At 43.0% G+C, this 22,224-nt stretch overlaps 1 protein-coding gene across 1 annotated transcript in view; it reads left to right on the top strand.

The window, feature by feature from the left end:
* The first annotated feature begins 294 nt into the window (after positions 1-294).
* FBXO16 (F-box protein 16) overlaps positions 295-22,224 on the top strand; it is a 37,983-nt gene continuing 16,053 nt past the window's right edge. The window contains exons 1-6 of the mRNA XM_041407137.1: positions 295-356; positions 988-1,004; positions 7,164-7,285; positions 11,046-11,081; positions 19,764-19,970; positions 21,411-21,575. Of these exons, the coding sequence (XP_041263071.1) occupies positions 295-356; positions 988-1,004; positions 7,164-7,285; positions 11,046-11,081; positions 19,764-19,970; positions 21,411-21,575 (609 nt within the window). The remainder of the gene's footprint in view (positions 357-987; positions 1,005-7,163; positions 7,286-11,045; positions 11,082-19,763; positions 19,971-21,410; positions 21,576-22,224) is intronic.

Below are 22,224 nucleotides of genomic sequence, written 5' to 3'. Positions count from 1 at the left end.
CCCGCGCGCGCCCCTCGGGTGGCGGCGGCGGCGGCAGCGCCCGACCACGCCCCTCGAGAGGCCACGCCTCCGCGCCATAGCGCCCCGCCCACTCCCCGCCGCCCAGCCAATCAGAGCGCGTCAGGCTGGTTGCTAGGTAGATCGGAACCCCCGGCCACTCTAACCCCACTGGGGGGCTCTGATTGGCTGGCGCCCCCCGGAGTTTCCATGGAGACGGGATGCGGACGGGCGGGAGAAAGAGGCGGGAGCTGATTGGCTGGCACCGCCCCCCCCCAGGGTTGCCATAGCGACGGGATGCGGACGGGGGGGGGGGGGGGGAAGGGGGGGAGGCGGCGTCCGCAGGCGGGAGGAGGAAGGTGAGAGGACACGGGGGACACGGGACCTCCGGGAGGGCGTGGGGAGGGGGTGTCGCTGCGGTGGGGCACGAGCGGACACATCCCAGGGGACACCGTCGTGCCAGCTCTGGGGTGGCAGCAGGGCCAGGGCAGTGCTGTCCCCTGTGCTGGCACTGCTGGGACACCTCCAGTGCTGGGGACATTGAGGGGCTGGAGCGTGTCCAGGGAAGGGAATGGAGCTGGGAAGGGGCTGGAGCACCAGGAGAGGCTGAGGGAGCTGGAAAGGGGCTCAGCCTGGAGAAAAGGAGGCTCAGGGGGGACCTTGTGGCTCTGCACAGCTCCTGACAGGAGGGGACAGCCAGGGGGGGTCGGGCTCTGCTCCCAGGGAACAGGGACAGGAGGAGAGGGAACAGCCTCCAGCTGTGCCAGGGGAGGCTCAGGTTGGACATTTGGGTGGTCAGGCACTGGAACAGCTGCCCAGGGCAGAGGTGGGATCCTCATCCCTGGGAATGTCCAAAACCCACGAGGATGTGGCACCTGGGGACATGGATTAGTGCCGGGTCGGTGTTTGGACTTGCTGATGCACCACAGGGGTTTTGCTCCTGCAGAAATGTGCTCAGGAATGGTCAATAAATTGGTTCTGCTCCTGCAGGAGCTGTTTTGGGTACGGTTAAACAGAGATTAGCCCAGGTAAAGGAAATTATTCCAACATTCCCGGTTAATGGGACACGATCATTATGGATTGTTGAGCCTTCTTCAACGGCATCACTTCTTCTTTTAAACCATTTTCAAATTCCAGCTTGTCCTGGAATCAGTGGAGGTGTTTCCAGTGGTTTCCAAGTGAAATTTTCCTGCTGTTAGAACGCCCCATTCCTGTCTCCTGCCCTGTGAAACTTTGTGTCTCCTTCATATGCAAATTTCTCGGATCCTCCCATCCCAACTGCGAACCATTCTTAGAGATTCTGGCAATTTTGCTCTTTTTAACCCTGTACAAACACAAAACTTGTTGTTTTTTTTTTTTCCCAAATCTCTTTTACTTTATATTTTTATTTATATTTATCATACCTGCCACCTGTTCCTACATTTCATTTTCATTTTTTTACAATGAAAATAGATTTTTTTTTTTTTTTTTTTGGGCATTATATTTCAATATCCTTTCCTCTTTGGGCAACAAAACATTTTCCTGATGTCTATTTAAGGCCTGATCCTTGGTAACCTCCCCTCCTGTCTCTGCCTGCTGGAATGTTTTGGGATCACCTGAGCCTAGTTTCATCCTGGGATGTGGGAAGAAGGAGCTGGAGCAATCTCTGGAATGTTATTTTGGGCAGCCAGTCCAAAGATAAGGAATCTTGCAGAAGAAAAGTGAGGCCTCGGCTGAGCAGCCTCTCCATCCCAGCCCTGCTCAGAATTCCAGCTGCTTTTCCATGGAAAAAGGTGGAACTGGATGATTTTTAAGGTCCCTTCCCACCCAAACCATTCCATGAATGAGCTCCTAAGCCAGCACTGAGCACTGAAATTTGAGGAATTTCACTAAATACTCCAATATCCAGACAAAATCCAGGCAGTTCTGTGCCTTTTGCAGCTTTATGGAATTATTATGGAATTATTACGGAATTATGGGATGTGACTTCTCCAGGTGACCCACCCAGATCATCAAATCCAAGCCCTGGCCCTGCACAGGCACCCCAAAATTCCCACCCTGTGCATCCCTGGGAGCTCTGGCAGCCTTGGGAATGTCACCATTCCCTGGGGAGCTGTTCTGGGGGGAGGAATTTATCCTAAAATCCCCCCAAATCCAACCTTTCTCTGAGGTCCTACAGCTGGAGAGAGAAGAGATCCAGGCCTGCCCCTCCACTTCTGCCCACGAGGAAGTTTCAGACAGAATTTCCCAGATCCAGAGGTTTCAGACAGAGTTTCCCCAAATCCTGAAGCTTTACAGACTTTTCCCAGATCCTGAGGTTTCAGATTTTTTCCAGATCCTGAAGCTTTACAGACTTTTCCCAGATCCTGAAGTTTTACAGACTTTTCCCAGATCCAGAAGTTTCAGATTTTTCCCAGAGCCTGAGGTTTCAGACAGAATTTCCCAGGTCCTGAAGTTCCAGACACATTTTTCCCAAATCCTGAAGTTTCACACTTTTCCCAGATCCAGAAATTTCAGACTTTTCCCACATCCTGAATTTTCACACAGACTTTCCCTAGATCCTGAAGTTTTACAGACTTTTCCCAGATCCTGAAGTTTCAGACTCTTCCCAAATTCTGAAGTTTCTCATTTTTCTCCGATCCTGAACTTTCAGACTTTTCCCAGATCCCAAAGTTTCTCATTTTTCCCAAATCCTGAAGTTTCTCATTTTTCCCAAATCCTGAATTTTCACACAGACTTTTCCTAGATCCTGAAGTTTCAGACTTTTCCCAAATCCTGAATTTTCACACAGACTTTTCCTAGATCCTGAAGTTTCATATTTTTCCCAAATCCTGAACTTTCACAGACTTTTCCCAGATCCTGAACTTTCAGACACATTTTTCCCAAATCCTGACCTTCCACACAGACTTTTCCCAAATCCTGACCTTCCACACAGACTTTTCCCAAATCCTGACCTTCCACACAGACTTTTCCCAAATCCTGACCAACCAAACTCTCCCCACCCAAATCCTGACCTTCCACACAGACTTTTCCCAAATCCTGACCTTCCACACAGACTTTTCCCAGATCCTGACCTTTCACACAGACTTTTCCCAGATCCTGACCTTTCACACAGACTTTTCCCAGATCCTGACCTTTCACACAGACTTTTCCCAGATCCTGACCTTTCACACAGACTTTTCCCAGATCCTGAACTTTCATATTTTCCCCAAATCCTGACCTTCCACACAGACTTTTCCCAAATCCTGAACTTTCATATTTTTCCCAAATCCTGAACTTCCACACAGACTTTTCCCAAATCCTGAATTTTCATATTTTTCCCAAATCCTGACCTTTCACACAGACTTTTCCCAAATCCTGACCTTCCACACACACTTTCCCCACTTCCCGAGCCCCGTTTCTCCCTCCCAGGGCTTCCAAAGGCTCCGACCCTCGGAGCTGCTTTGGGAATGTGGCTGTTCCAGCCCCGGGATCCCAAATCCCTGCGGAAACCTGGCACAGTTTGTGACTAATGGCCAAAAACAGGACACGGGTGCCTGGACCTGTTTTTTTGGCAGCTGAGCACTGAAATTGCAGGGAAACAAAACAGAAACGAGGCAGGGAATGATCCCAAATCCAGCCCAAAATCCACCTACTCGCTTGCACAAGGAGGTGGATGCGAAACCTCGGCGAGTCCTTCAGCTTTTTTGAAATTGGAGAGGTAATTTGTTATTTCAGGAGATTTAGCTCATTAAAAAACTCCCAAAAAAACAACAACAAGAACAAAAAAAAAACCCTCAGATTTTTGTAACAAATTTATTTCCTGAGCACGGAGAGGAAAATGCAACAGATTTTTTTTTAATTTTTTTTTAAATTTTTGGGGTGTTTTTGTGTTTGGTTTTTTGTTTTATTTTTAGTTTTTTGGAGTTTTTTGTTTCCTTTCTTATGTTTTTTGGGGTTTTTTTGGTGGGTGTTTTTGTGTGTGGGGGTGTTTTTTTTGTTTCTTTTTTTTTCCCTTTGGGGTGTTTTTGTGTTTGGTTTTTTTAGTTTTTTTGAGATTTTTGTTTCCTTTTTTATGTTTTTTTTGGGGGTTTTTTTGGTGTGTGTTTTTGTGTGCGTGGGTGTTTTTTTGTTTCTTTTTCTCCCCTCGTTTTTCAGGGGTTTTTTTGGGTTGTTTGTTTGGATTTTTTAAGATACATTTCATTGACTCTATCATAACTTCAGAAAGGAAGGAAAAATTAAGGAGAAAATTGATGTGCCCAAAATCCTGCAGTGAATTTTGAAGATGAATCCATTGAAATAGAGAGGAATTTTATCTGGGTGAGGAATAGGGGTCTGAGAGTAGCTACAAAAACTCTTTTTTTGGGTGGATTTTGATGTACTTGGGTTCAGCACAGGTTGGTAACACAATATGGGATTTAATTCATGGATTTGCCTTTCTTTTGTCCCAAAAATCCCATTATCCATCCTTCCACTGTGAAGCTTTAAAGCTATTTCAGGTATTTAGAGAAAGAAAAAAAACAACAGAATAAATAAATGCAGAGTATTTAGAGAAAAAAAAAAGCAGAATAAATAAATGCAGGGAATGGAATTTTTGTAATGTGGTAAAGAAATTATTTTTCTTTATGCAGGAGAGAAGATGAAGGGAAAAAAAAAATTCCTTTTTCCTACATTTGAGTGAGGAATAGGGGTCTGAGAGTAGCTACAAAAACTCTTTTTTTGGGTGGATTTTGATGTACTTGGTTGGTAACACAATATGGGATTTAATTCATGGATTTGCCTTTCTTTTGTCCCAAAAATCCCATTATCCATCCTTCCACTGTGAAGCTTTAAAGCTATTTGAGGTATTTAGAGAAAAAAAAAAGCAGAATAAATAAATGCAGGGAATGGAATTTTTGTAATGTGGTAAAGAAATTATTTTTCTTTATGCAGGAGAGAAGATGAAGGGAAAAAAATTCCTTTTTCCTACATTTGGGCAGGGATTTATGGAGAAATTGCTTTGTCTGAACAAAATTCAGATGTTTGGCGTCCCAAAAAGGGGAGATTTTGGGAGATCTGGATATTTTGGTAAATATCTGATTTATTTGATGTGGAAATTCCTGTAAAAAATCACGGAGTTGTTAAGGTTGGGAAAAACCTTTGGGATCACCAAGTCCAACCACCAAACCACGTCTGCAATTTTTTTGGGGAAAACTTCCAGGGATTGTGGAATTCCACCTGTTCAAAGGAATAATCGTCAACACTTGTGATGGGGAAAGACCTTAACGATGAATTAATGATGAATTATTTATTAGTGCACGGAGGAAATCCCGGAATCCCAGGAGGGTTTGGGGTTGGAAAAGAATTTAGGGCTCATCCCATTCCACCCCCACCCTTGGGCAGGGACAATTTCCACTCTCCCAAGGCCTTTCCCACTGGTTCTTGGACACTTCAGGATTTAAACCTCATGGATGTTGTGGCTACACAAAATTGAGGTTGGAAATAAACCTTTGGGATCACCAAGTCCAACCACCAAACCACATCTGCAATTTTTTTGGGGAAAACTTCCAGGGATTGTGGAATTCCACCTGTTCAAAGGAATAATCGTCAACACTTGTGATGGGGAAAGACCTTAACGATGAATTAATGATGAATTATTTATTAGTGCACGGAGGAAATCCCGGAATCCCAGGAGGGTTTGGGGTTGGAAAAGAATTTAGGGCTCATCCCATTCCACCCCCACCCTTGGGCAGGGACAATTTCCACTCTCCCAGGTTGCTCCAAGCCCTTTCCCACTGGTTCTTGGGCACTTTAGGATTTAAACCTCATGGATATTGTGGCTACACAAAATAAAAAAATCTTCAACCTACCTGAATTTCAAGTTATTTTTCCATTTTGTGTCATTTAGGTGCTAGAAAATCATTGGATTCCTTGTTAAAATTCTTTTTTTTCCATGAAAACGAAGGAATGGCACAGGGATAACACCCATCGTTGTTCCATTGGATTCCTTGTTCAAATTCTAATTTTTCCTATAAAAACAAAGGAATGGCACAGTGATAATGTCCATCTCTGTTCCATTGGATTCCTTGGTAAAATTCTAATTTTTCCCATAAAAATGAAGGAATGGCACAGGGAAAATGTCCATCTTTGTTCTATGGAATCACTGAATTCCTTATTAAAATATTTTTTTTCCCACAAAAAAATGTGCTATGAAACCATTGCACGTGAAATGCTATGGAATCATTGGATTCCTTAAAATCATATTAAAATTCTTTAAAAATATGTTACAAAATCATTGGATTCCTTGTTAAAATTCTAATTTTTTTTCCATGAAAATGAAGGAATGGCACAGGGATAACGTCCATCTTTGTTCCATTGGATTCCTTGGTAAAATTATAATTTTTCCCATGAAAATGAAGGAATGGCACAGGGATGGATAACACCCATCTTTGCTCCATTGGATCCCTCATTAAAATTCCATTTTTCCCACAAAAATTGAAGGAATGGCACAGGGATAACGCCCATCTTCGTTCCTGTTGGATCCCTCATTAAAATTCCATTTTTTTCCACAAAAATGAAGGAATGTCACAGGGATAACGCCCATCTTCTGTTCCATTGGATCCCTCATTAAAATTTTATTTTTTCCACAAAAATGAAGGAATGGCACAGGGGTAACGCCCATCTTTGTTCCATTGGATCCCTCATTAAAATTCCATTTTTTCCACAAAAATTAAAGGAATGGCACAGGGTTAATGTTCACGTTTCTTCCATGAAATCACTGGATTCCTTGTTAAAATCCTATTTTTTCCCACAAAAATGAAGGAATGGCACAGGGGTAACGCCCATCTTTGTTCCATTGGATCCCTCATTAAAATTCTACTCTTCCACAAAAATGAAGGAATGGCACAGGGATGGATAACACCCATCTTCGTTCCACTGGATCCCTCATTAAAATTCTATTTTTCCACAAAAATTGAAGGAATGGCACAGGGATAACGCCCATCTTTGTTCCACTGGATCCCTCATTAAAATTCCATTTTTTCCACAAAAATGAAGGAATGGCACAGGGATAACGTTCACGTTTCTTCCATGAAATCATTGGATTCCTTGTTAAAATCCTATTTTTCCCACAAAAATGAAGGAATGGCACAGGGATGGATAACACCCATCTTTGCCCTGTTGGATCCCTCATTAAAATTCCATTTTTCCCACCTTTTTTCTGTTTCCAGGCACCGGCGGTGAAGGAGGCTCCACCCTCCCCATGGCCTTTGCTCCTCCCAAAATCCCGGATGGCTCCAAGCTCCGCCTGAGCTCGTGGACTCCCCTGAACCACCAGCTCATGAACGACAAGGCAAGTTCCCCAAAAACCCTGAAATTCCCTGAAATTCAGGGAATTCTTGAGCTCATGGAGATCATCCAGCGCAACCCCTCAAGGCAAAGCCGAGTCGAGGATTTATTCCCTCAGGATCATGTCTCAAAATCCTAAATTTCACCAATTCCCAAGCCCGAAAATAATTTAATTTGTTTGATTTTTCCCTTTGGAAGTCAAGGGAAATGGAATAAGAATGTGGAGATATATGATATATAAAGCGATAAAAAATCTGAAATAAAAATATTAAAAATCTAAAATAAATCTAAAATAAACTCTAGATAAAATCTTTATGATAAATTAAAAATTTAAAATAAATTATAAAATTAATCTAAAATATAATCTATATAAAATCGAAAAGAAAAAATATATCTAAAATAAAATCTACATAAAATCTTTATGATAAATTAAGATATATCAAGTCTAAAATTAAAAATATTTTAAAATCTAAAATAAATCTCAAATAAAATTTATGTAAAGTCTTTATGATATATAAAGGTCTACAAAATCTAAAAAAAAAAAATTTAAAATCTAAAATAAATCTCAAATAAAATTCATATAAAATCTTTATGATATATAAAGCTATATCAAATCTAACATAAAAAGATGGAAAATTCTGATTTACCTATTTAAATCAAGCAAGTATTTGATTTAAATACTGCTATTTTGCCAAATTAATAGCTTTAAAAAAAAAAAAAGTTGGATTTTTTTTTTGCTGAAAGTCACAAAATCCTGCTTTTTTAGGGCAGGGTGGATGACTGTCATTCCTCAAAAAATTAAAATTTCACCACTTTCCGAATAATTTTCTCATGACGAATCCCTTCTACCACAAAAAGATGAAGCTTTGTCTCCTGTCTGGATACCTCTGCCAATAAATTAATTTGATTTTTCCCTTCCTCCCTAATTAAACTCCTCTGTATCCAGCATTTTTTTTCCCCCGTGGAAGGACTTTTACCCCACTTCAAGCCAACACTTGAATTTCTTTGATTTCTGATAAACTGAAGAGATTGAGCTCTTTGAAGTCCTTTCAATCTGGCAAATTCTCCAGCCTTTGAATCATTTGGATGTTTCCTAAACCCTTCCAAAATTAGTTCTGCAGATACAAATCGCTGTGCAATGAAGCATGACCTAACCAGAAATTAAAATAAAAACGTTTTCCCACCTTTTTCTGCATTTTTTTTTTAAAATTCTCTGTTCTTCAGGCAGTCAGATTGAGCTGCAGCAAAACTTTTAGGGGTTAATTGGATTGTTGAATAATTCAATGCTCGGTGATGTTCCAGGTAGGGAGGAATAGACAAAAATATCCCAAAAAATAGCAGAAATTAATATTAAAAAATGAAAAATTATCAGGGATCAGCTGGAAAAGCCTTGAGCACACGGGAAATGTGATGGTGCTGGATTAATGGTTGAACTTGACAACCTTTGAGGTCTTTTCCTACCTTGAAGACTCTCAAAAATTCATCATAAAAGATATCTCCTTCTTTCTGATCCAGGTTTTAAACCGCTGACCCGGCCAAAAAATTCCTTTTTTTTTTTATATCCCCAGCAAAAAAAAAAAAAATTAAAAATGAAAAACAGCTGCCACAAAATGAGTTGTGACGTTGAGAATCAGGAGATGTTCCCGTGAGGTATTTATGGGGAGCTGGGGAGGCAGAAGGTGCCGTTTTTGTGCAGTCACGGGTCTGCACGCCCGGGAGGCAGCGTGAGCAGGAATTTATAGACGGAAGGAACGGGAAGGAACACCCCCAGCTCTCCCAGCCTGGATCCATGGGAATTCTTCTCTCCTGGACACGCAGCGATGGGAGGTGCCCCAGAAGCTGAACTTCCCACCTCTTTATTTCAGAAATTCCATTGATCCCAACTTCCAGATGCCTGAAATCCTGCATGAATTCAATCCCAACCCAGAGAAGCTGTGGCTGCCCCTGGATCCCTGGAAGTGTCCAAGGCCAGGTTGGATGGGGTTTGGAGCACCCTGGGACGGTGGAAGGTGTCGGGGTTGGAACTGGATGAGCTTTAAGGTCCCTTCCCACCCAAACCATTCCATGATTCCATGGTTGCTTTAAAGGCAGGATCACCAGCAGGGACAGGCCGAAGTCAAGGAGGCAGAATCAGGAAATCCCAAATCGTTCACAGTCACAAAACTCACCTGGAGAAGAGGAGGATCCAGGGAAACCTCAGAGCCCTTTCAGGAGCTGGAAATATTCACCTGGAGAAGAAAAGGACCCTCAGAGCCCTTCCAGGAGCTTTGGGTGTTCACCTGGAGAAGGGAAGGACTCTCAGAGCCCCTTCCAGGAGCTGGGAGTGTTCACCTGGAGAGGAGAAGAACTCTCAGAGCCCTTCCAGGAGCTTTGGGTGCTTACCTGGAGAAGGGAAGGATCCAGGGAGAGCTCAGAGCCCCTTCCAGGAGCTTTGGGTGCTTACCTGGAGAAGGGAAGGATCCAGGGAGAGCTCAGAGCCCCTTCCAGGAGCTTTGGGTGCTTACCTGGAGAAGGGAAGGATCCAGGGAGAGCTCAGAGCCCCTTCCAGGAGCTTTGGGTGCTTACCTGGAGAAGGGAAGGATCCAGGGAGAGCTCAGAGCCCCTTCCAGGGCCTAAAGGGCTAAAGGCTGGATCCAGCCTAGGTTTAGGCAGGGAATCAGCCAGGAAAAACCTGGATTATTGCGATCCCTGATCATCTTCCCATCCTGGTACTGGATCTAGTGTGCCTTGGAGCGGAGCTGATCCGTTCTGGGGGTTTTATCCTGGAGTAGTTTGGGTTTGGGAAGCACGGGGAGCCAGCAGAGCTGCTGGGAGAGCTGGGAATGTTCACCTGGAGAAGGGAAGGATCCAGGGAGAGCTCAGAGCCCCTTCCAGAGCCTAAAGGGGCTCCAGGAGAGCTGGAGAGGGACTGGGGACAAGGGATGGAGGGACAGGACACAGGGAATGGCTTCCACTGGGAAAAGTGAGATTGAGATGGGATATTGGGCAGGAATTCCTGGCTGTGAGGATGGGGAGACCCTGAGATTTCCCAGAGAGGTTGTGGCCTCCTAATCCCTGGATATTTTGTGTTGGAAGGGACCTTAAAGCTCATCCAATTCCAACCCTGACACTTCCCACTGTCCCAGGTTGCTCCCAGCCCCATCCAGCTGGGCCTTGGACACTTCCAGGGATGTGGCATCGGATCCAGGAGGTTCCAGGAGTGCGGGGATGATAAATTCCCCACAGGAGGACCAAGGAACAATCAAGGGAGGAGTGTAGGTGGCAGGAGAAGGGATGTGGATTCTTTCCCTCTCCACAAGAAAGGAATTCTGGGCCCATTTCTGGGCTCCTCAGTACAAGAAACACATGGATTTATGGAATAAATCCACATTAAATATGGAATTATCCTAATAAATAAAAATAGATTTATGGAATAAATCCATTTAAAATATGGAAATATCCAAATAAATCAAAATGGATTTATGGAATAAATCCACCACAAGGCCTCGGGAATGATTAAGGAAATTGAGAACCTGATGTTTAGGGAGGTTCTGGAATCTCCATCCAATAAAATGCACAAAACTCATGGACATGCCTGAGCTACTCCTTTAGCTGATCCTGGTAGGGAATTTGGATTAAAAGACCTCCATAATTTTTTTCCAAAATCATCCATTCAGCAATTCTGTTGATATTTTGTGGATTGCTTTTCAAGCTGGATTTTTCTCAGCACTTACTGAGTCCCCTCTAAATGCTCAATTTTCTTTTATTTTGTCTGTGTCTTACAGGTATTTGAAGAAAGAAGAGCCCTGCTTGGAAAATGGGTAAATTTTCCCTTTAAATAAATATTTGCTACAGGCACATTTTGGAAGTGATCAGGAGTTTATCTCATGAGAATGTAAAATTTCTCCTCTTTGCAAAAAGGGATTCACTTTCTCTGATGTGACTGCTGTGCTTTTGAGGAGAATAAAGGTACAAATTCCCTCAGTCCCCACATTCTGTAAGTTTTGAAGTTGGGAAATCATATTCCATCCTTGGAATGAGCTGAAAAAAATCTGGGAAATGTCTGTGAAGTCTTCAAAGGAGATGCTGGATGTTCAGATGCTTCCATGGCCTACTGGAGGGTCTTTGAAATCTGTAATAAATTACATTTTATCTACCAAGTGCACACAGAGATTGGTTTGGGTTGGAACTGATTATTCTTTGTGCTTAGTAAGTCACTTGTGAAATTTTGGTTTTGCATCTCAGATGGTCTTTACAGGCAAATATTTTGATTTTATGCATTATTTGTCTTTATAGGAAATAATTTTTCCATCATTTGTTGTGTTTTGGTAATAAGGAATTTCAGGGACACCAAGGGAATTAAATAACTGAGTGATTATTGTTCAAAACCCAGCTTTTAATGGGATAGGCAGCAAGTAGAAAACATAAAACCCGTCTCTTGGAAATTGCTGGATGTCTAAAAATGCCAAAATCTGGGAAGAGCCTTCCTCCAACCACTCTCACAAGTGCTGAATCATCTCGGAAAGGTCACATTTCCCACCCTTCCCATGACATTGGACCAGCAGCTCTCAGAAGGCTCCTTCAGAGCTGGCTCTCCTCCTCGTGCTCCTGCCAGCCAGCATTCCAAAGGAAAGGAAGCACAAAAGCTGCTCTCAAGTCCCCACCAAGCCTGGGGCTGTGTGAGAGGAACCACGGGGAGAAATCTCAGTGCTCCGGGCAGGATTGTCCACGTTGGCTCCCATGACCTTCTCCAAGTGGTCTCGGGAAATTTGGACTAAATGGAGCTGCTGGAGCTTGGATTTCCTGGCTGGGATCATGCTCAGGGCAGTGTAAAGGATTTATTCTCACACTGGAAGGCTGAAGCCTGTCCTAACTCCTGTTAAGCACTTTCAGTGATATCCAGGTGATGGAACACAAAACAAATCCTCATTTAATGGTTGGACTCAATGATCCAAGAGCTTTTCCAACCTTGATGATTCCTGGATTCTATCTGCAGATGATGCCAGGCTTCCTGAATTTTGGGGGTTTAGAAATCAGGCTGGAAAGGTCTGCAGATGGATTAAGGACAAGGGAAAAGTGCTGCGCGAAGAGTGACACCCAAAAACTTCACATCTGAGAGAATCTGAGGATGCAGCAGCTCTGCAGAAGAAATCACTGGGAATGAGGGCGGATCACAAACTGAATACAGGCTGAGAGTGTCTCAAACAAAGGGAAATATCCCAAAGGCAGAGTCATTCCCAGCTCTGCTCCCTGCATTTTGGGAAAGCTGGGAACAAGTCAGAGGAGAGAGCAGGTGCAGAAAACATGGAAAACATGCAGGGAAGATGGAGAAGAGGTGTAAAAACATCTTTTAATGAAACACAGAAGATGCCAAAAAAGAGGAACGGAGTGATCTGATCCCTGTGCTCACTTTGGAGAGGGCAGGAGATCCTGAGCTCACATTGCAGTTACGGAGACACAATTTAGACACGAGCAAAATCCAGTGCTGCAGAGAATTCCCTGCTGGAACAGCTTGCCTGGGGATTGAGGGTGGAATCTGGAGACTTCTGAGGTTCCACAAGCACTGCCAGGAGTGCTTTAGGGAGAGCAGATCCTGCCTTGTGGTGGGAGGTGAACCAGATCAGTGTCCTTCAACTTTTTCCACAGAAGGAGCACCCAACCTCCTGGAAAAGCAGGACAGGAAACTCCTCGTGCAGCCTTGCCACAGTGGTTTTCCTTTCTTTGGTTTTCCAAATAAAGATTGGATTAAACTTGGGGCGCTCGTTGTTTATTTGATTTTTGCTGATTTTATTTGCATGCATTCAGGGATTTGCATTTTCATTTTGTTATTTTTTTCCCCCGCTGGTGCCACAGCTTTGATGTCTCCCAGGGTGTTGTGGTCCATAAAACACAGGTTGAGAAACAAGGAATGAGGTGACCTGAAGGCCAGAAATTTAATTTCTGTTCCTGGAGGGTGCAGCCAGGCAGGATCTGGGCTTTGCTTCCAGGGAATAAAGGACAGGACAAGAGGAAACCTTGTCAGGCTGTGCCAGGGGAGGGTCAGGCTGGACATCAGGAGGAATTTCTCCATGGAAAGGGTGGTCAGGGGCTGATCAGGGAGGTTTGGAGTCCCCAGGGGAAGGACTGCACGTGGCACTCAGTGCTCTGGGCTGGTGACGAGGTGGGGATCAGTCAGAGGAGGGACTTGATGGTCTTGGAGGTGCTTTCCAACCCAAATAATTCTGTATTTCTGTGATTGAACCTCTTGTTTTCCCTTGTGTCATCTCTCTGTGTGGAACTGAGCCCTTCCAGGTGAGGGACACTCTTCCAGGGTGGTGGCCACGGACCAAGTCCTTGGGGCTGTTGGATTACACTCTGTTCTGCCTTAAAGATGAGGAAACTGAGAGGCATTTTAAAAACTTTTATTCTATTTTCAGTCTCATGTGAAGGGCGAGACAACACAGATGTTATAATTCACGCCATCACAATCAGAAATTAACTATTTCTTAATTGCAATGTATTATAAGCATTTCTTGGCCTATTGGCTTTTCCTACACTAAAACTACTCTTTGTGAATGCATTTTTCATAGTTTTATTTCTCTAGATAAAAATTCTCTACAAATCCATCTCCTACAGGGGCCATCTCTGTTCAGCTTGCAGTAGAGCACAGGAACACCACCCTAAATCTGCGGATAAAAATCGCTCTTCCCGTGGCAGGGCTGTCCCTGGCCTAGTTTTCACTTTTACCACCCTATCAAACAAACAAACCTGACATTTTACAGGGGAACCACAGAAAGATTTGGGTTGGAAGGGACCTTAAAGCTCCTCATTCCATCCCCTTCACTATCCCAGGTTGATCCAAGCCTCATTTCCAAGAGGAAATTCCTGGGAAGACTCTGAGGAAGGGAAGTGGCCTGGTGACAAAAATGAGCCATTGCATTGTCACCTGCCACGGGGTCAGCTCCTGGATGGACTTTAAGGTCCTTCTAACCCAAATCTTTTCATGATTCTCCTGTAAAATGTCAGCAATGTCAAAATTTCTTTGTGTAACTACAGAGGGAAAAATGAAACCAAACAGATCCTGAGGGGGAGAGTTCCTAACTGCTGACCAGGAGCTGCTTGGCAGCAGAGATATTTGGGATATTTGGGATTTGCTTGGGTGGATTAAGGGTTTTTATGGATATCAGGTACCTTGTCTGCTCCTCACCTTCTCTCCCAGCTCCTGGGTGTCCAACAAATCCTTTCAGCAGGACTGGGAGAGGATGGCTGGGGAAGGAGGCTGTGAAAATCTCTCTTGAGGTTCTCTTGGTGGGGAGGCTTCTTAAAAGTTTTGTGTTAGGATTGAGACATGAATGGGACTTTTGGGGTTTTTTTTTGGTTTTCAGGTTGTTTATTTATTTTTTTTATTAACAGTTTAGTATGTTGTTTATATATTAGATTTAGTGTATAAAGAGAAAGGCACCAAAAAAGTAAGGTTTTCAGGTTGTTTATTTATTTTTTTTATTAACAGTTTAGTATGTTGTTTATATATTAGAGTTAGTGTATAAAGAGAAAGGTACCAAAAAAGTAAAGACACACAGGTTCAAGATCTTTTAAGCCTATTTTGTCTAATTACCTTTTAGAATGCATTTTATTTCTACTTTTCTACTAATAACTAATTATTTGTTCATGTCATAATTGCATTGCAGCTCTTTGTAACTAATCACTTTGTGCTACTAATACTGTAGAAAACGGAGTAGATGAAGAGCAAGAAGGAGATCAGACAACACCCAAAATCTTCTGTCTTGTTTTCTATCTACTTCAATACTAAAAACCTAAAACTCTACGTTTTTCACCCTGTGATAAACTATTCTACTATCTATTTTTCACACTCATCAATTCTAATTTATCCTAAAGTTTTGGAAGTTTTCTCTATGGATGAAGGTTAAAAGCAGTGTTCTCCTGGGGATTAAGACTTCTCAGGACAGGCAGAGAAATATTCTCTGTGCCCTGGGTTCCTGTGGGTTTTTCGTTTGTTTTTTGGGTTTTTTTAAATTTTTGTTGGGCTTAGGATTGAAGGTATTTGAGACAATAGTTTGTGTTTAGATTTAGGTGTTTATTGTGTTTATTAGTGTTATAGTTTTATTATTGTGGGTTTTGTAGTCTTTTATTAGTAAGGTATAAAATGGTTGACTATTTCATGTTGTAAGATCTTTTAAGATTAAATTATCTAATTAAGAAATTATACTAAGATGATTTTCCCTTTTAACTCAATAATTTATCCTTCAAAGTCCACATTGCAGGCTTTTTTGTCCAATTATAAAATACCACCCAAACCTATGAAGAAGAAGGAAGAAGAAGGTGAAGAAGGAGGAAGAAGAAGGTGAAGAAGCAGGAAGAAGAAGGCAAAGAAGAACAACCTGTCTTCACCCTAAAACCTCCATCTTGCTTCATCTTTATTTCTATATCCTAAAACCCTGAACTTTAAGTTTTCCACCCTGTGATATTACACACCTCCAACCAACTACACACTCGTAATCCCAATGTTATTAATCAATTTTGGAAGCCTTGGCTCAAATGCACTGTTCTTTTGTGGGTCTGTGCCTTTTAGCACAGAAAATTTAAAATTCTCCGGGGTTCCAACAGGTTCCAACAAGAGGGGAACGTTGTTTGTCTTCTGGAAAATCCATTCCTGCGTTTGCAGAGCCCAGGGATCCCAGCCTGGGCTGTGTCCCTCTCCAGTTGGAGCCAGTAAAACCAGCAGCACAGGGGCCTCTCCCTGATGTCAGCCTTTCTTATTTGTGCGTGTGCACTCATGGATTAATTGCAAAGCGATCCAGCGGGGCCTGATGTCACTCAATCCCCGCGGTGACATTGTTCTGGGGAAGGCCCCGGCCAGGGGAAAAGCTGCGGGGAGAGGGAAGGAGAAGCCAGGGGAATCCAGTCCGACTGGTTGGGCCGCTGTAATCGCATCCAAGGGCAGGATCTGTGCAGGAAGCGGCCAAATGTGGCACGGGGAGTCGTTGATGCTGGAAAAAGAGACAAATCGTGCCAATTTAACCCCTTGGCTGCTGGGCGTTCCCAGTGCAGCGGCGCTGGTTTAAATGGAGTTTAAACGCAGGCTGAGGATGATGGAAGGAATTCCCCCACCGGGAAAGCCACGGCAGGGTGGGAAGGGTTAAAAAGGAGCAGCTCTTCCGTCTGCTGGGAAGTGAAGCTGGATTTGTTTTGACTGGTTCACTTAATCTCTTGATGTGGAAGAGACTGAGCCAGCTACTCCCTGGTCTCCACAGAAATTTATCAGCGCAAATTGGTGATCGGGGATTGTTTTAACGAGCAGAGGATGGGGCTGGCACCAGGGATGGGCAGCAGAAGATTTCCCCTTTCCTGTGACAGAGATTATTAAATTAAATATTTCATTTCAAGGGGTTTCAAACCTTTTATTTCAAGCCAAGGGTGAGAAGGGGGCAGGCAGAACCTCCTCTGTCCCCCTCCGGTTCATCTTTGTCTGATTTTATTCTCAGGGAACATTTCTAAGTCCTAAATCCCCAGGTTCCCCTTCAGTTTTCCCTTAATACCCTGCTAATCATCATTAGAATTGAAAGTTCTATGAAAAACAGGGATTTAAAAAAGAGGGAATATTCCTTAATTCACTGTGTCTGAAAAGACAGGGAGCTTTTCTTTTTTTTTATTTAGCTTTTCATCTCTCCAGAATCTCAGGAATGCCAATCCCACACTCTCTTCATCCTGACCTTCTTGAAGGTCTTGCAGAGGTGTTGGTGAGAAGGAGAAGAGCTTTTTGCTTCCTGGAGTTTGTTCTCCAGCACTGGAATTCATCCAAGGGAAAATAAATAAATAAAGAAGGAGTTCTTCAAAAATAGTCAGGAAAGAAAATGCTTCTCAATTACCTTCATCTGCACAGTACATTTTAAACTATTATTCTGCCAGTCCTCCATTTGAGCATAGATTTGGGGTGGGGAGGAAGCAGAGAAAAAAAAAAATCTACATTTCTAATCTGCCTTTCAAATTCTGTTCTCAATTTCATTCTGACAGGGAAAAGAAGAGACACTGGACGTTAAACTATTTATTTACCCATAATAATAAAAAAAAAACACTGGGAGAACTTTTTTCCTTCTTTTTAAAATCTTAAATTTATATATTTATTTATATTTATATTTATAATTTTTGGAAGTCACATTTAATGAAGGACTGAAAGCTCATCCCATTCCACTCCCTGTCATGGCAGGGACATCTTCCACAATCCCAGGCAGCTCCATCCTAGCCTTGAACATTCCAGGGATCCAGGGGTAGCCACAGCTTCTCTGGGAATTCCATTCCAGGGGCTCACCACCTTACAGGGAAGGATTTCTCCATCATCTAAACCCCTCCTCTTTGAGTTTAAAACCCTTAAATGTTGGAACTTTGGATATTGAGCATTTTAAGTTTTCTGTGCTGACAAGCACTGACCCCCAAAAGAACAACACTGCATTTGACCTGAGGCTGTTGAGAAAGCTTCCAAAATTAAATTATAGAAGTGGGATTATGGGTGTGCAGTTTGAATAGAAGTGTGTAATACCACGTGGTGGAAAACTTATAATTTAAAGTTTTAGAATATAGCAATACATATATAAAGCAAGATGGAGATTTTAGGGTGGAAACTAATCCTTCTTCACCTTCTTCTTCTTGGGTTTGGGTGGTATTGTGTAATTAGATAAAAAAGTTGGCATTGCAGGCCATAGGTAGTTATTAAGTTAAAAGTAAAAATAATTTAAGCGTCATTTCTTAATGAAACAGTTTATCCTTAAAAAGCCTTGTAGAGAGAGATATACAAATCCATTTTTAGTTTGTTAAAGCGTAGTGCTATAGAACTCCCAGTTTGTGAGACTGTAATATAAATAAGAACTAATAAACATCTGAGTCCGAACAAGAAATACTTTCTGACACATTTAATTCTGACCTTAACAAAAAAAAAATTTAAAAATAAAAATCCACACTCCCCCTTGTCCTATCACCACGCACTCTGGTATGTGTGGATGAAGCAAAATCCACATTTCCCCTTGGGAAAACCCTCTCCAACCATCCCGCCATTCCCACTGGGAATTCCTGCTGCTCCTGCCCGTGGCCACCACCATCCCAGGGCTTTTCCTCCCTGCTGCCACCGGGGCTGCAAGTTTGGAGCCAGATTTGAGCCATTTGTGGGGACAATTTGAGTCATTTGTGGGGACAATTTCAGCAATTTGTGGGGTCTCCTCCCAGGAGATGGCTGCTGACTTGCCAACACTCCCACCCTGTTTGCCCAGCTCTGCAAAGCTTCCCTGAATTCCTCCCACACAGATTCAATCCCTGAGGATTCAATCCTCCTCTTTAGGTACCTGCCATCAGCTGTGGAAAAATCTTTCTGACTCTGCCATTGCCATGGATTTTTCCTCGCTTGGTTTCTCTCTACCCGGCTCCTTGTAGCCTGTGCGGGGAGATTGTGAGGAAAAAATACTTCACAAATTGTGAGGCACTGTGAGATTGCAGCAGTGGGGCCTGTGGAAGTGTCAAAGAACTAATATCAGCAAGGAATTCATCACTGGGGCCTGCTCAGATTGGTAAAAACCCATCTGAGTCTCCTAATTTCTGTGAGGGAAGCCAAGTCTTAGAGCTGGCCCCAGAAGCATGAGTGAGTCCTGGCCTAGGCCATCCTGGATCCTCTGAAGATTAGAAAGTGTCAGAGAAGGAATCAGCAATGGACTCATCACTGGGGCCTACTTAGATTGGTAAAAACCCATCTGAGTCTCCTAATTTCTGTGAGGGAAGCCAAGTCTTAGAGCTGGCCCCAGAAGCATGAGTGAGTCCTGGCCTAGGCCATCCTGGATCCTCTGAAGATTAGAAAGTGTCAGAGAAGGAATCAGCAAGGAATTCATCACTGGGGCCTGCTCAGATGGGGAAAAACCCATCTGACTGTCCTCCTTTCCGTGAGGGAAGCCAGTCCCAGGAGCATGAGTGAGTCCTGGCCTAGGCCATCCTGGATCATCTGAGGATTAGAAAGTGTCAGGGAGAAGGAATCAGCAATGGACTCATCACTGGGGCCTACTTAGATTGGTAAAAACCCATCTGAGTCTCCTCATTTCTGTGAGGGAAGCCAAGTGTTAGAGCTGGCCCCAGGAGCATGAGTGAGTCCTGGCCTAGGCCATCCTGGATCATCTGAGGATTAGAAAGTGTCAGGGAGAAGGAATCAGCAATGAATTCATCATTGGGGTCTGCTCAGATTGGTAAAAACCCATCTGACTGTCCTTCTTTTCATGAGGGAAGCCAGTCCCAGGAGCATGACTGAGTCCTGGCCCAGGCTATCCTGGATCCTTTGAGGATTAGAAATCATTCTGTGGCTTCAGAGTTTCTTTTCATGTAGCCTCTCCATTTGTTCCCAACGCTCTGCTCCCTCAGAGTGAGTCACCAGAAGCTGCTGTTCCTGTGCTTTCCCTCGCCTTGTTTTATTTTAAGAAGCTGAATCTCTGGTTTCTCTTCACCTGAAACTCCCTTTTTTTTTTTTTTTCCTTCAGTTTGACAAGTGGACAGATGGCCAGAGGAGGAGGATCCTGGTGGACCTGCTGGAACGCTGCTCCCTGTCCCAGCAGAAATTCTGTGCCAAGCAGCTCCAGACCCGAGTCCCCACCGAGGCCGTCGATTTTACCACGAGGCTCCCTCGAGTCCTGTCTTTGTACATCTTTTCTTTCCTGGATCCACGGAGCCTCTGTCGATGTGCACAGGTAAAAAAAGCCAGCACCTGCCTGGGCTTCAGAAAGCCAGGACAAAGCAGTTAAAAAAAAAGAAAACCAAAAAACCAAAAAACCCTGATTTTTGGTGAAGACAAAAGGTCTTCTGACTTGGCCAAATGCTTAGTGTGATGCTAGTTCCTCAGATCCTAAATTAAGCCAGATTGGCCAAGATTCACAGAACTGATGAGTAATTTGAAATGCTCAATTCTAAAGTATCTTAAAAGTGGCATTTTCAAGGCTGATTATTCCCAGAAAGGAAGCCTGATACTTCCTAAAAATCACATTCCTCTAAAATATCTTGCACTGTGTGCAGAGCCCTTAATTCTTTGAGAGATATTGGCTTGTGCTTTTGCAAAGAACAGCACTCGATCCTGAAAGGAAAACAGATCCATTAAAATGCCTGAAGGTCAAGTGTTGCATGTGGAGAAGCAGAAAATTACAGATGGGCTTTGGAGCAAAATGTTTAAGATTCCAGAAATCTGTTTTCATGGCATAAAATGCTGTAAGATGCTGCCCAAAGTGGTTTTAAATTAATAAGTCAGTTTTCAGTGACATTATTACTGTGCTAATGTAATATTCCATGTTATTTAAGAATATATAATAATCTCAGCTTGGCTAAGCCTTGCTTTAGTAACTTTCTCTAGCACTTCATGTGGATGCAATAATAAGTCAGTTTTCAGTGACATTATTACTGTGCTAATGTAATATTCCATGTTATTTAAGAATATATAATAATCTCAGCTTGGCTAAGCCTTGCTTTAGTAACTTTCTCTAGCACTTCATGTGGATGCAATAATAAGTCAGTTTTCAGTGACATTATTACTGTGCTAATGTAATATTCCATGTTATTTAAGAATATATAATAATCTCAGCTTGGCTAAGCCTTGCTTTAGTAACTTTCTCTAGCACTTCATGTGGATGCAATAATAAGTCAGTTTTCAGTGACATTATTACTGTGCTAATGTAATATTCCATGTTATTTAAGAATATATAATAATCTCAGCTTGGCTAAGCCTTGCTTTAGTAACTTTCTCTAGCACTTCATGTGGATGCAACTCGAACTCCATGACAATAGGTTAGAAAATTCCTTAGAATCACGAATATCTTGAGTTGGAAGGGCCTCACATCATGATTTAGGCCTTGAAAGTTCTAAATCCTTTAATCAAAGTTTTAAATGGAGCATTAACAGCGCAAAAGAATTCAATTCATTTAAGGGTATCTGGGAATTATATCCCTGGCAGAGAAATCTTAAACTCTTTAAACCAGGCCTTGAAAGTTCTAAATCCTTTAATCAAAGTTTTAAATGGAGCATTAACAGCGCAAAAGAATTCAATTCATTTAAGGGTATCTGGGAATTACATCCCTGGCAGAGAAATCCAAAATCTTAAACTCTTTAAACCGCAAAGTTTCCAAGTGGCCGGGAATTCACAGGTGAGCTGGCACTGGAAGTACCTGTCGGAGCTGGACCAGCTGTGGATGCTGAAGTGCCTGCGTTTCGGGTGGCTCCTCAACTTCTGCCCCACGCCCTTCGAGCAGGGCGTCTGGAAAAAGCACTACATCCAGATGGTGAGGGAGCTGCGCCTCAGCAGGCCCCAGGTACGCCCCCAGCCTCAGCTGGCAGGTTTTCCACATTCTGCACTGATTTCCTGTGCTGTCCTCTCCTCTGCCTCTGTCAAGGTTGGGCTTGAAGCGCTCCAGACTTTATTTCGTGTTCAGGCTCAAATGTTTATTTTTTTTATTGTCTTGTGTCGCAGTCTCGCAAGAAGTGAGTTCTGCAGCGTTTCACTAACAAGTTACAAAATGGCTAACTGTCTTTCTCTACAAGATCTTTTAAGGATAAACTGTCCAATTAAGAAATTACACCTAAATTATTTTCACTTTTAACCCAGTGACTAATCACTCAAATTCCACAATGTGGACTTTTCTGTCCAATTACAAAATACCACCCAAACCCCTGCAGAAGAAGGACCAGCCACCACCCTAAAACCTCCATCTTGTTTATATATATTTCTATATTCTAAAACCTTAAACTCTAAGTTTTCCACCCTGTGATATTACACACTTCTATTCAAACTCCACACCCACAACCCCAGTTCTATCATTCATTTTTGGAAGCCTTCTCCACGGCCTCAGGTCAAGTGCAGTGTTCTCTTGTGGGTCTTTTCAGCACAGAAAGTCTAAAGATCTCACCATCCAGGGCTCCAACGGTGTGTAACTCTGAACTTCATATAAAGAGTTAGCAAGT

The sequence above is a fragment of the Onychostruthus taczanowskii genome, unplaced genomic scaffold (genome assembly GCF_017590055.1).
Source record: "Onychostruthus taczanowskii isolate IOZ18803 unplaced genomic scaffold, ASM1759005v1 scaffold254, whole genome shotgun sequence".
In the NCBI taxonomy this organism is placed as follows: domain Eukaryota; kingdom Metazoa; phylum Chordata; class Aves; order Passeriformes; family Passeridae; genus Onychostruthus; species Onychostruthus taczanowskii.
Note: the sequence above shows the minus strand (reverse complement) of the source record. Positions and strands in the feature narration are given on the sequence as shown.